At 40.7% G+C, this 15,000-nt stretch overlaps 1 protein-coding gene across 1 annotated transcript in view; it reads left to right on the top strand.

The window, feature by feature from the left end:
* Positions 1-15,000, top strand: part of si:dkey-237h12.3 (teneurin-3) — a 100,551-nt gene that overhangs the window by 51,935 nt on the left and 33,616 nt on the right. Inside the window, 9 exon segments of the mRNA XM_046849368.1 lie at positions 349-459; positions 3,403-3,599; positions 3,749-3,944; positions 5,988-6,089; positions 7,409-7,603; positions 9,346-9,540; positions 10,784-10,969; positions 11,683-11,709; positions 12,718-12,738. Coding sequence (XP_046705324.1) covers positions 349-459; positions 3,403-3,599; positions 3,749-3,944; positions 5,988-6,089; positions 7,409-7,603; positions 9,346-9,540; positions 10,784-10,969; positions 11,683-11,709; positions 12,718-12,738 — 1,230 coding nt within the window.

The following is a 15,000-nucleotide window of genomic DNA, read 5'->3' as shown; positions in this document are numbered from 1 at the left end:
GAAAATGGGGCGTCTGGGGGAGGAAAAGACGAGATCATTGCTGAGAACACAACACGCTTGGAGCAATCTTCTGTCTCTTGCTGGTGTATTTTTCTCTTTCTATGGGATTTCAGCTCTGTTATATTACTCTTCTTTCACGGCTTTAAACACACACACACACACACACACACACACACACACACACACACACATCTGTTTGCTTTGACTCCATGTTGTGAAGTCTACACAATAAAAGATGAGATGCTGGCACTACATTAGCAAACCTGCTAATCACAAAGTGTGTTTGTGTGTGTGTGTGTGTGTGTGTGTGTGTGTGTGTGTGTGTGTGTGTGTATTTGCTCTCCACAGTGATGCATGTGTTTGGACTTAACTGGAAGCTGAAGGATGTTCACACACACACATTTGAGAATGGTGGTGTTTCTTCATTCAGCAGCGCAGCTCCCTCTCTCAGCACACACGGTAACAACAATGTGCTTTAAACATCTCACTCCACATCTAGTTTCCATTCACTGTTATAATAGTCTCCACTTTTCTGGGAAGATGTTCTACTAGATTTTGTGGGGATTCATTCAGAAACAATGGTGTTAGTCACATACTGTTGGATGTGAGAAGTTGAGGAGGTCTGGGGTGCAGTCAGCATTCACATTCATCCTAAAACTGTTCAGTAGGGTTGGAGTTCTATAGCAGGAGATCTTCCACATCTTCTAACCCATGGAAAGCAGATCTTCATAGAGCTGGCTTTGTGCACAAGGGCATTGTCATGCTGGTACAAGTTTGGGTCTCCTAGTACAGGTGAAGGAAAAATTTCATCCAAAGGACTTCCACAGGATTGTGTGCCTCCAACTTTGTTTGAAGAAGAACCACATATGGCTGGAAATGTCTGGTGTCCCACTACTTTTAAAAACATAGTGTATGTAAACAAAAAAAGAAACAAAAGAAGTCATGAAGTCTGATCATGTCTGGTCTTTACAGTGATCTCTGGTATTTGGTGAAGAGTCTGGTCCCAGATGAAGGGTCTGATCTTGTCTGATCTCTTGTGAAAAGTAATTTCAGACGTCATTAGTGTAACTCAGACGGCCATCTGTGAAGCTGCCAGTGTCTGTCTGCTCTGAGGAGCTCACGCTGAACGTTTTACACATCCGTACTCTCGTTTAATTAATGCTTCCAACTACAATCAGGTGGCTGAGAGACGACTGAGCCGACTCGTCTCCTTCTCCTCCATCTAACACACACTCGACTTCTCTCACGCTACCTGGAGAACAGAAAGAAAAAAAGCACAGCAGTTTTTGACAGACACAGACAGGTAGAGACAGACACAGACAGGTAGAGACAGACACAGACAGATAGAGACAGACACAGACAGATAGAGACAGACACAGACAGATAGAGAGAGACACAGACAGGTAAAGACAGACACAGACAGATAGAGACAGACACAGACAGGTAAAGACAGACACATACAAATAGAGACAGACACAGACCGGTAGAGACAGACACAGACAAATAGAGACAGACACAGACCGGGGAGACAGACACAGACAGGTAGAGACAGACACAGACAGGTAGAGACAGACACAGACAGGTAAAGACAGACACAGACAGATAGAGACAGACACAGACAGATAGAGACAGACACAGACAGATAGAGAGACACAGACAGGTAGACAGACACAGAGGTAGAGACAGACACAGACAAATAGAGACAGACACAGACCGGTAGAGACAGACACAGACAAATAGAGACAGACACAGACCGTAGAGACAGACACAGACAGATAGAGACAGACACAGACAGAGACAGACACAGACAGGTAAAGACAGACACAGACAGATAGAGACAGACACAGACAGATAGAGACAGACACAGACAGATAGAGACAGACACAGACAGGTAGAGACAGACACAGACAAATAGAGACAGACACAGACCGGGGAGACAGACACAGACAGGTAGAGACAGACACAGACAAATAGAGACAGACACAGACAGGTAGAGACAGACACAGAGGTAGAGACAGACACAGACAAATAGAGACAGACACAGACCGGTAGAGACAGACACAGACAGATAGAGACAGACACAGACAGGTAGAGACAGACACAGACAGGTAGAGACAGACACAGACCGGTAGAGAAAGACACAGACAGGTAAAGACAGACACAGACAGATAGAGACAGACACAGACAGGTAAAGACAGACACATACAAATAGAGACAGACACAGACCGGTAGAGACAGACACAGACAAATAGAGACAGACACAGACCGGTAGAGACAGACACAGACAATCGAGACAGACACAGACAGATAGAGACAGACAGACAGGTAAAGACAGACACAGACAGATAGAGACAGACACAGACAGATAGAGACAAGCACAGACAGATGGAGACAGACACAGACAGGTAGAGACAGACACAGACAAATAGAGACAGACACAGACCGTAGAGACAGACACAGACAGGTAGAGACAGACACAGACAAATAGAGACAGACACAGACAGGTAGAGACAGACACAGAGGGGTAGAGACAGACACAGACAAATAGAGACAGACACAGACCGGTAGAGACAGACACAGACAGATAGAGACAGACACAGACCGGTAGAGACAGACACAGACAGGTAGAGACAGACACAGACCGGTAGAGAAAGACACAGACAGGTAGAGACAGACACAGACAGGTAGAGACAGACACAGACAAATAGAGACAGACACAGACAGGTAGACAGACACAGACAAATAGAGACAGACACAGACCGGTAGAGACAGACACAGACAGAAAGAGACAGACACAGACCGGTAGAGACAGACACAGACAAATCGAGACAGACACAGACCGGTAAAAACAGACACAGACAAATAGAGACAGACACAGACCGGTAGAGACAGACACAGACAAATAGAGACAGACACAGACCGGTGGAGACAGACACAGACAGATAGAGATGGATACATTTGTAACATTGGTAACATTTTTTCTTTATCTTCTACTTCTTACTTACTCAGTGTTTGTGTGTGTGTGTGTGTGTGTGTGTGTGCGTGTGCGTGTGTTCATGTGTGTGTGTTTTTGTGTGACTGTGTGTGTTTGTGTGTGTATGTGAGCTTGTGTGTGTGTGTGTGTGTGTGTGTGTGTGTATGTGTGTGTGTGTGTTCTTGTGCTACTGTGTGTGTTTGTGTGTGTGTGTGTGTGTGTGTGTGTGTTTTTGTGTTTATGTGTGTGTGTGTTTATGTGTGTGTGTGTGTGTGTGTGTTGTGTGTGTGTGTGTTGTGTATGTGTGTGTGTGTGTGTGTGTGTGTGTGTGTGTGTGTATGTGTGTGTGTTTTTGTGTGACTGTGTGTGTGTTTGTGTGTTTATGTGTGTGTGTTGTGTGTGTGTGTGTGTGTGTATGTGTGTTACAGGCAGAACTGACCCTGGGCAGGACACGGGGCAGGTGCAGGTGGGGCAGCAGGTGAGTTACTCTGTGATCCCGGGGCTTTTCTGGAGATTAAACATCATCCTGGAGCAACCAAAGCACCTCAAATTCAACATCTCCATCCAGAAGAACGCTTTGATAGGAGTATATGGGAGGAAGGGACTCGCACCCTCACACACACAGGTAACACACACACACCCTTAGACACACAAACACATACACACAAGTAACAGATACACACACATACACACACAGGTAACAAACACACATAAATAAAAATAAAAAAACACAAACTCTGTGTGACTCTGAGGAAACCCTGGTGTGTGTCTCAGTATGACTTTGTGGAGCTGCTCGATGGCAGTCGTCTGGTTTCCCGGGATGCAGAGGTTCCCAGGGACGGTGTGGAGAGCCCGGTCAACATTCACTGTGCTGGATTTATTCAGTATCTTCATGATGGAGTTTGGCATCTCGGTTTTTATAACGATGGACTGAATCAGGAACCAGTTTCATTCAACACTACAGTTCTGGGTGAGTATGGATGAGATGTGGCTAAGTTCTGGCAGCCAGATGTTCCAGGTGTGGATATGGATGTGGTGTAACTGTGATCTTGCAGCTGTAGTCAGGGATAAGGATTAGATGCCAGATGCAGATATGGATGAGATGTGGCTATGATCTGAGAGCCAGATGTGGATATGGATGAGGTATGGTTATAATCTGGCACACAGATGTGATCATAGATTATATGTGGCTATAATCTGTCAGCCAGATGTGGTTTTGGATGAGATTTGACTATAATCTGGGAGCCAGATGTGGATATGGATGAGATGTGGCTATGATCTGGGAGCCAGATGTGGATATGGATGAGATGTGGCTATGATCTGTGAGCCAGATGTGGATATGGATGAGATGTGGCTATGATCTGTGAGCCAGATGTGGATATGGATGAGATGTGGCTATGATCTGACAGCCAGATGTGGATATGGATGAGATGCGGCTATGATCTGACGGCCAGATGTGGATATGGTTGAGATGTGGCTATGATCTGACAGCCAGATGTGGATATGGATGAGATGCGGCTATGATCTGACGGCCAGATGTGGATATGGTTGAGATGTGGCTATGATCTGACAGCCAGATGTGGATATGGATGAGATGTGGCTATGATCTGACAGCCAGATGTGGATATGGATGAGATGTGGATATGGATGATATGTGGCTGTAATCTGCGAGCCAGATGTGGATATGGTTGAGATGTGGCTATGATCTGACAGCCAGATGTGGATATGGATGAGATGTGGATATGGATGATATGTGGCTGTAATCTGCGAGCCAGATGTGGATATGGTTGAGATGCGGCTATGATCCGACAGCCAGATGTGGATAATGATATGGATGAAATACAAATGCTACAATTCCTGCCTGGGTGTTTTACTTTAAAGTTGTCATGACAACTAACATTGTGTATTTATGTTTGTGTAAAATGTGGTCTTTAGTCTCACCTCCTCGTCTTCATGCTGCTCCCTGCATCTGGTTTTGTTGTAAATGTTGTTGTTTATTATTAAAGTCTGTAACTCTTCCTTTCGCTCGTCTTGTTTCTGTATGATTTCTTCTTTAGTGTGTGTCTGTTTGTTTGTGTGTTTTGTGTCGACGTTATAAATGATGATGATGATGATGATGATGATGATTACTGGTTATTCCTCAGATTCACGTCGATCAGAAATGACAAGACGTTTTCATGTAATTTTTTGGGGAAATGAAACAGCATTTAAAGGTCAAACTGCACTGAACAAGTTTTTTCTGAGGTATTTTGTGGACGTGTATTTGTTTGTGTGTGTGTGTGTGTGTGTGTGTGTTGTGTGTGTGTGTGTGTGTGTGTGTGTGCGCATGTGTGTGTGTGTGTGTGTGTGTGTGTGTGTGTGTGTGTGTGTGTGTGTGTGTGTGCATGTGTGTGTGTGTGTGTGTGTGTGTGTGTGTGTGTGTGCATGTGTGTGTGTGTGTGTGTGTGTGTGTGTCTTTGATTGCTCGACAGCTTCTGAAGTGAAACGCTGCTCCTGATGAGGAAAATAACACACTGCCCATCGAGCTGCTGCCAATCGATAAAGTTGCGGAGAAACAGATGCTCTTTTTGCCTCTGGCTGTTCTGCAGCTAATAATATCAACCTATAGATTTATTGAGTGACGAACAACCGCTTGTGTTTACCGAACAATATCATTCCTGTTGTGTAGAGCCACATCTGTCTCCATTCAGCTGTTTGTGGACGTGATGTTTTTATAGAAACTCTGAGGGTTTTGTGTTTGTGGTGTTTCCTGATTACGAGCTCCTGTTTTCTGGGACAACGCCGCTATCCGAGTGCGGATTCCGATCGATCACAAGCAGTTGTTCAGGAGAGAAGAGTGTTTTTTTCAGCTGATTATTTAGTCTGAGATAAAGTGAGAGTGTGAGGGAACGAGTGTTTATAGCTGCTATAATGTAAGTGACGGCAGGAATCGTTTCTGTCCGTAAGCTTCCTCCTTTCCCAGGGTGAAGCATCACACTGAATCCTCTCTCTGCTTTATTCCTGTTTCCTCCAGATTCAGTAACTGAGTGTCCACACAACTGTTACGGAAATGGAGAATGTGTCTCTGCCTCCTGTCGCTGTTTCCCAGGATTCCTCGGGCCGTACTGCTCTCAGGGTATTTATTCATTTATTTATTATCTTTTATTATTAATGTTTAAATATATATAATATATAATATACATCACACGAAACATTAAAACACAAAAATAAAACACTAATTTCTTTAATATAAAAAGCCAATATAGATAGAAATTCTGTAAAGCTGCTTTGAGACAATGTCTGTTGTGAAATATATATATAATAATATAATATTAATATAATAATAATATAATAATAATAATATAATAATATATAATAATAATATATATATATATATATATATAATTATCTAAATAAACTTGACTTGACATAAAAAACATGATAAATAATATAAAAACACATCCTGTAATTTTTCTACAAAATTACGAGAGTTTGTGATGTAATCAGCTCAAGGACACGCTACCCTGCTGCTTTATTATTATGCAGTAAAGGGGAGATGTGTGTGTGTGTGTGTGTGTGTGTGTGTGTGTGTGTGTGTGTGTGTGCGTGTGTGTGTGTGTGAAGTTATTTGCCAAAACAGATTATATTTTTCATAACGTGACACAGAGTGGAGTCCAGGCCTGAGCAGATTACTGCTACAAACTGCCTGTAACACGTCTGATATACAGCAATTAACCACTGTCCCAGTCTCTGTCTCCGTCTCTGTTTTAGTCTCTGTCTCAATCTCTGTCTCAGTCTCTGTCTCAATCTCTGTCTCAGTCTTTGTCTCAATCTCTGTCTCTTTCTCAGTCCCTCTCACTCTCTGTCTTTGTCTCAATCTCTGTCTCTGTCTCAATCTTGGTCTCTGTCTCAGTTTTAGTCTCAGCCTCAGTTTTATGCACTTTTAGTCTCTGTACCATATCAGCTTTATAGATATCCTGATTTGAATATTTCCGTATTTACTGTAGTCTCTTACACTGTTCATGTACAACGTACAATAAACAATCAAACAGCACTTTGTCCTGTCCATCAGAGAAAAGACTCATAAATCTGGATTCTGATTGGTTTATATTAATGGTTTCTATAGTAACAGCTTGATCACAGGTTCATGTAGAGCGCACACTCTGCTCATTTGTGTGAAATGAGATGTTACTATAACAGATGGAAGGAGTCTCCAGTCTCAGAGTTTTGTGTCAATCAGAGGTAAAGCTGTAAGTGCAAGTTTACTGTATAGCTGCTGTAGCATAAGTGATAACAGGAACTAACTTGTGTAACCGAACATTAAAGGTAACTATAAATGGATAAAAACTCTGCCATGTTTTTCGATAATTTCCTGTTAAAGGAAAATAATCATTATACAGTGTGTGTGTGTGTGTGTGTGTGTGTGTGTGTGTGTGTGTGTGTGTGTTTTCTCAGCTGCATGCCCTGTACTGTGCAGTGGTAATGGAGATTACAGCAGGGGGCGCTGTCACTGTTACAGCGGCTGGAAGGGGACGGAGTGTGACGTCCCCGTGACTCAGTGTGTGGACTCTGAATGTTCAGGACACGGCGTGTGTGTGTCTGGAGTGTGTGTGTGTAACCGCGGATACAAAGGCGACAACTGTGACGTGGGTGAGTGAATATCTTTTCATATTTCTAAAACAGACGCCATCATCAAACTGCGAAAAATAAAAATAAAAAAAATCTAACACACGTGTTTGATACATACACAGCTCTGTTTCCATGGTTACAGATACAATTTTATAAAAATACGCCCCCATTTGGTCCAAACAACATGATGGCACCTTAGCGAGCTAGCTAAGAGGAGACGGTGTATATGATAGAATTTTGGCTTTAAACAGTTCCAATTTGGTAAAAAAAAAAATGTTATAGTCACATGACCGCTAGTCACATAAACTCCACCCACTTTCTATATGAATACACTTATTTTCAGTTAGAAAATAGGAACAGTGTGTAAAAACACAGGGCTGAAAACAATAATCCAGAGATTATACATTCTTTAGAGGAATTAACTGGACGAGGACAGGATTATTTTTCAAAACTTATTCAGTAATTTGATTTATGATTATATTGTTGTCCATAAGACGAAGAGAGAATGACTTTTCCATGCTGAAGTGATGCTTCATCTCAGGACGATCGAGGTTCAGGAGCTACAGTATGAAGTGTAGAACGAAGTGCTGCTCCTGCAACATTCCTGAATATTCAACAGAAACTTGGTGGCATTTATTGAGTGTCGATCTTCAGCATGAGAAGGAGAAGAGAAGAAGAGAAAAGAGTCTGTTGAGTCTGTAAATGAGAGGTCAGACCCGATCTCGCCTTCTCTCAAGGTGAATTATTCACTCCACTCAATAACACACCACTCTGGTGACCTCAACACACACTTCTGAAGAGCCTGAGCTGCTGCTGAGAAAAGACCCAGATCAATACACTCTTTCAGATCGAGTGGAGAAGAGAAAGAACAAGGGATAAATCACAAAGGAGGAAATAAAGGGATGAAACATAAGAGGAGCGTCTGAGCCATGCCGAGTTTGTACTATATACTTTACACTTATACAACAGAGACAAATATATATTACTTTATAATTTATCTGCAATTCTTCTTCTTCTTCTTCTTCTTCTTCTTCTTTCGGCTGCTCCCATTAGGAGTCTCCACACCATATCATCCGTCTCCATTCCCCCATGTCCTCTACATCTGTCTCTTTCACACCAACTACCTGCATGTCTTCCCTCACCACATCCATAAACCTCCTCCTTGATCTTCCTCTTTTCCTCCTTCCTGGTGTCTCCATCCTCAGCATTCTCCTACTGATATACCCCATGTCCCTCCTCTGCACATGTCCAAACCATCTCAATCTCACCTCCCTCACCTTGTCTCCAAAACATCTTCAGCTCTGCTACCTCCAGCTCCACCTCCTGTCTTTTACTCAATGCCACTGTCTCTAATCCATACAACATCTCAGGTCTCACCACAGTCCTATAAACTTTCCCTTTCACTCTCACAGATACTCTTCTATCACAAATCACTCCTGCTATCACACTTCTCCACCCACTCCACCCTGCCTGCACTCTTTTCTTCACTTCTCTAACACACTCTCCATCACTCTGCACTGTTGACCCCAGGTACCTGAACTCCTCCACCTTCTCCACCTCTTCTCCCTGCAACCGCACCCCTCCACTGCCCTCCCTCTCATTCACACACACTCTGTCTTACTCCTACTGACTTTTATTCCCCTTCTCTCCAGCGTGTCTCACGTGTCTTCTCAGGAATTTTAGGACCCTGTAAGTGGAATTGGATTTATTTATTTATTTAATTTATTTATTTATGTATGTGTTGTTTGTCGGTTTGTTTGCAGTGGACTGTTTGGATCCGTCCTGTTCGGATCACGGTTCTTGTTTTCACGGTCGGTGTCACTGTTTTGTGGAATGGACCGGATCCAGATGTGAATCTCAGGTGTCTGATTGTTCCGAACACTGCTCAGGTCGAGGGATTTCAGAGATCAAGTCGTGCGAATGCGAACCCAACTGGACCGGACCGAACTGCTCCAGCGGTACGGGTTTATACCTCTTTCAAATAAAAACGTACAAATAAAGTGGATTGAGTTTGACTTGTTTGGTGTGTTTAATTTTTCACTGGAAGAAACTTCACACGCTGAGCGCTGCAGTCTGATCAGCGCTTTTCAGGCAGTTTGAAGTAAAAGGGACGTTTTGCATGATTATTTATTTATATCTTTTTTTTAACTAAACGATTCCTCTAAAGCTTTTGCCGTGTGCCGTGGGGCTCCTGCTGCAGCACCGGGGGGATCTTTGTCTCTTCATTACCTCCACCTCAATTAAATAAACTTTAATTAATGTACATGCTGAGTGGATCGACCCGCCTCCTGCTGAGACCTGGAAGTGCAGGAACCTGATAAACACCTTGCTGTTAATGAAACATTGATTATGTTGACTAATGTACAAAAGAGGTTCTTCTTTTAAAAAGAATAGATTGAACGATTGTCTCCTGTTTTCTCAGCACTTTTAATATTCTAAAAAGCGACTCGCAGGTTTTCAGGCGCTCACAATCGAAAAAGAAAAACTCTGTAAGAGCGTGTAAAGACTCCGTGAACATTAGGGATCATTAACTTAATTCCCTTTCATTCAAGCTGCTGCTTGTGTTTAGAAATTGCTCCCATTTGTATTCCTGTTTCAAAATCTGGATCTCGGCTGAAAAAAGCCGGAGGAAATCGAGTCACTGAGCTCGTTTTTATTCGGCGTGTTTTCTTTTCCGGAGCGGCTTTGTAAAGGAGAGACTGATTGCTGAGGGTCGTGGAGGTGTAAAAATTCTGGAGGGTCGTCGAGAGGTAACGCCGTGAAAATTTAATGATGGGTTGAAAAAAGTTAAAAACAGAGGGATAAAAAAATTCTCTCTCGCTACGGGTTGTGATACGATCACTTCCTGTTAACTCATTTCTAATTTAGATTATACACTAAAATATTCAAAACCAAACATTAATTTTTTATCTCAGGTTTATTATTTTGTTCTAATGACTGAAATGTTAAATTCATTGGCACCAATTTAGTTTTCCCCCTGTTTCCATAGTGATTCTGTCTAATCAGATCCACTCTATACACTTCTGTAGCAATCTCCACCAAACAGATGTTTTCTAAATGCTTCTGTAGAAATCTCGACCAATCCAGCCAATCAGATTCACTTTACAAGCTTTTGTAGCAATCTTAACCAATCAGATTCAATTTCATCTTATTAGTAAACAAATGAACTAATTAACATGCATTGTGTGTTTGTGATGTCAGAGGTGTGTGTTACAGACTGTGGGCCGCACGGTGTGTGTGTTGGTGGTGTGTGTCGCTGTACAGACGGCTGGTCAGGGGTTCGGTGTGAGGAGGAGGAGTGTGAACCACGCTGTGGGGAACATGGTGTGTGTCGTGAAGGTCAGTGTGTGTGTCATCAAGGCTGGACGGGAGAACACTGTAACATCGGTAAGTCCAACACACACACACACACACACACACACACACACACACACACACACATAAATATTGTTATTGCATTTTATTGTTATTTTTGTTCTTTAGTTAAACAGTACCTTCATATGTGCTGAATTTGGGCGTGTGGGCGGAGCTAGGCACAGGGCTGATCACTGATTGGTTGATTAGAGATACCATTCAAAATCATGAGTTTTCTGCACAGTTTAGAAGATTACACATTTTTCAGTTATTGTTGGATTTAAAAATCGTTTAACGAAATGATTTGTTATGGAATTAATATAAAGTATTGGCACCCCTCACTAAATCTCAGCTCCTACTCTTGTATTTATTTATTTTTTCTCTAAACTTCTCTGTAAATGTTTATTAAGAGCTTTTGAGTGACAGGAAAAGAAGAATACATATTTTTACAGGTAGAAAGTAAAATCATGATCTGGGAACTGAAGAAACATTGGATTACGTGTGTCACGTGATCAGTCTGATGAAACGTTTTTTGCATTTTTTATTTATCGAATTAAAAATTTAAATGTTGCTAAATTCAAGGCTCTTTGCGTGAAACACAGTCTCTCGCCACCACCCTGATTGAGTTTTCAGATTTCTCACACAGATAAACACTGAATAGGTTTAAATCAAATAAATATGTAATAAAAAATGTATATTATTGTTAATGTATATTAATGTATTTTTATTGTTTTCTCTCTCATTAGCTCACTTCCTGGACGGTAAAATCAAAGGTAAAATGTTTATTTAATCTCGTTGCTTCTTTTATATGTACAGTTTTTGTGAAAAGTGGAAACACTGAGTGTTTATGGTGTTTGAGAGGCACATGCATGTTCCTCCTGTTGATGATCATTTTTATTAAAGTCACACTTAATGTAGCTCCATCACCTTCCACTTCTCGCATTCCTGTTTAAATGTGGAGAACATTATAAATCAATACATACATCTAGATTCAATGGTGAAAGTGAACCATCATGGCTCCTATTCCACACTTCAGCACCATGCAGTTCCGTCTGGACTGCGTCTGGAACCGACTTCAGCGTAGAACAAGACGATGAGCCGAAGCGATGAACACGTCTGAGTTCTGTACGTGTTATTTAGAGAGCAGACAGACGTCTGGAGTGATATCTATCATGACCTGCCCAGTCACCACACCTCAATCCTACTGAACACTTATCTCCATCTAGTGAAGAACATCTCTGGAGAGTTTTACACAGCAAAGTGTTTCAGCTGAATGTTTGGAGAAACGAAGTGTCCTGATGTTGATAGTGTGTAAAGATGTTCTTCATGCTAATGGAGGATTTTTTAATGAAAATTAAGTTCTGGACTTTTATAGATTTGTTTATAAATGTTCACACCATTACTGATTGTTTTATAGAAATAAAAGGAGCATGTAAGTGTCTCTCAAACCCCATAGAGCACTTTACACAGACACTGTATAATAATCAGGGAAGAATTTATCAAATATGAATGAGTCAGAAATGTATCAGTTATTATAGGATATATGAATCTAAACTCCTGAATGGAATTGAGTTGAATTGAGTTGAATTGAGTTAAATTGAGTTAAATTGAGTTGAGTTGAGTTGAGTTGAGTTGAGTTGTATGTACAGTATGTCTGTATAATGTTGTGAGTGTGCAGTGACTCAGGAATGAGTCTTTAAGAGGATCGTTCCTCTCCTCCGAGGAAATCTGTACTATTTCTTTTTTGTTTCATTCTTTGCCCTGGCTGTTTTTCCACCCAGAAGACTGGATAGGATACAGAGGTAAAGGTGCTGATGTTTGGAGGAGAGCATGTGGCTCTGTTCCTCCTCGTCTGTTTTTCCCTGAAGCATGAAGCTCATCGTCTTCACACTCTGTCTCTCAATGTCTGATACAGCGAGTCTAATTAACTGCTTTTATTTCATCACTTAATGAACATGAGCTTCTCCTCGTCCTGATCCAGAAAATCTTTATTATTTTTTTTAGATAATATTTTATTACACTACACGCAGATCGTCGCTTCACGTGTCAGAAAAATCAGTAAAGCTGTGCTGCAGTGACACACTTACAGCTCACACTCCGCCCCTCGACTCCGCCCCTTAACTCCACCCCTCGAGGATGTACCTTAACTCTGCCCTTGACTCCGCCCCTCGACTCCGCCTCTCGACTCCGCCTCTCGTCTCCCCTTGCACTAACAAATGTATTTGTATTTTAACTTAACGAGTTTTCTGTTAAAATGGAGAATTTTAATCAATTTAAATGTTTTTAAAGATTAAAAAGGATGTGAAAATGTGGCAAATATTATTAATATTATATCTATATTTTATTTAAAATAAAAGTTTTTATATTTTATTTAAAATAAAAGTTTTTATATTTTATTTAAAGCTTTAAAAATTTAAGTTTTATAAGTGATGAATTTAAGACTCGACTGTATATGTGCACAATTTACACACACACACACACACACAGACACACGCACACACACACACACATGCACAACACACACACACACGCACAACTCACACACACAAATACACACACACCTGCAGTATTGAATGGTTGCTAAGCTTCTGTAGTTTAGCAATTTCTCAGATGAAACAGACGTGTGTGTGTGTGTGTGTGTGAGAGAGAGAGAAAGAGAATACAACCCTCACTTCTTTGCTGTAAATTCACACTGACACACTGAGACTTTACACAAAAACAACAACAACAACAACAATAACAACAGTGTGTATATTTATATAAATCCACAAAATAATACATTTTCTTGGACATTTTCAGTTGATTTTAAATCACTGATTGATATTAAATCAAATTAAATCAAATAAAAGCTGATGATCATCATCCTTTTCACAAATATATGAAATAAAAGATTATAATTTCAGAGATTTTCTTTACTTTCAGTAAAATCTGACTGATGGAACTTCCTGTTGTGGAAAATTTCATAATTCTGTAATGTTTCAAATATTAGTTCAGTAAATTAAACACCGTATGGCCAAAGGTTTGTGGACACCTGACCATAAGAATCTGTGCTTTATGAACATCTCATTCCACATTTATTCTCCATTTGCTTTATAACAATCTCCATTCTGCAGGGAAGATGTTCCACTAGATTTTGTGGAGATTCGTGCTCCAAGGGTGGATTTCAGCTACAAGGGTGTTAGTGATGGAGGTGAGAAGGTGAGGAGGTTCCAGTGTGCAGTCAGTGTTCACATTCATCCCAAAGGGGTTCAATAGGGTGGAGCTCTAGAACAGGAGATCTTCCACTCACTTCCAACTCATGGAAAGCAGATCTCTCTGGAGCTGGATTAGTGCACAGGGACATGCTGGAGCAGGTTTGGGTCTCCTAGTTCAAGTGAAGGCAAAAGTCTATGCATCCAAAGACGTCTGATACATTTATATATCATTTTGTGTAACAGCTGTTTAAATTAACGCATGAACTTAAATTAATTTAAACGGCACAACTTTTATAACTCATTCATTCACAGCGTTTTTTTCTTCACACAGATATAAAACTAATTATTCACTTCAAAATGTAGTTTTTATTCACTAAACATTTATTTTAATGATGCGCTGAGTCTTAAATCAGCTCCAAAACACCACAATGCACAAATCCGGCAAGTAAAACCGTCCGTGTGGAAACATAGCAAAAGTTCAGGTTGGTGTCCTGATGATTTACGTCGTTTAAAACACTTTAAAACAGTTACAAGAATATTTCGTCTTTATGCTATGCTATGTTGATTTTATTTTCACGAATAATAAACATACATTTGCATAAAGCATCAATATTTATTCATGTTCATGTTGATTTGAGTTTTAAACACATGAAAGTATTAATTTATGGTACATGAACAGATACAAATGCGTGATTAAGTTGTGATTAATCGTGATTAAATATTTGAATTGATTGACAGCATTAATATTAATATATACAGTATATAATCTTTATTTTAGATCCTGTATTTAATGCTGTATTTGTTAATGGAACATCAATAGAACAGACAGAATCCACAAACACTTCAACATAAAACATAATAATAATAGTA

This window comes from Silurus meridionalis, chromosome 5 (assembly GCF_014805685.1).
Source record: "Silurus meridionalis isolate SWU-2019-XX chromosome 5, ASM1480568v1, whole genome shotgun sequence".
Taxonomy (NCBI): Eukaryota; Metazoa; Chordata; class Actinopteri; order Siluriformes; family Siluridae; genus Silurus; species Silurus meridionalis.
Note: the sequence above shows the minus strand (reverse complement) of the source record. Positions and strands in the feature narration are given on the sequence as shown.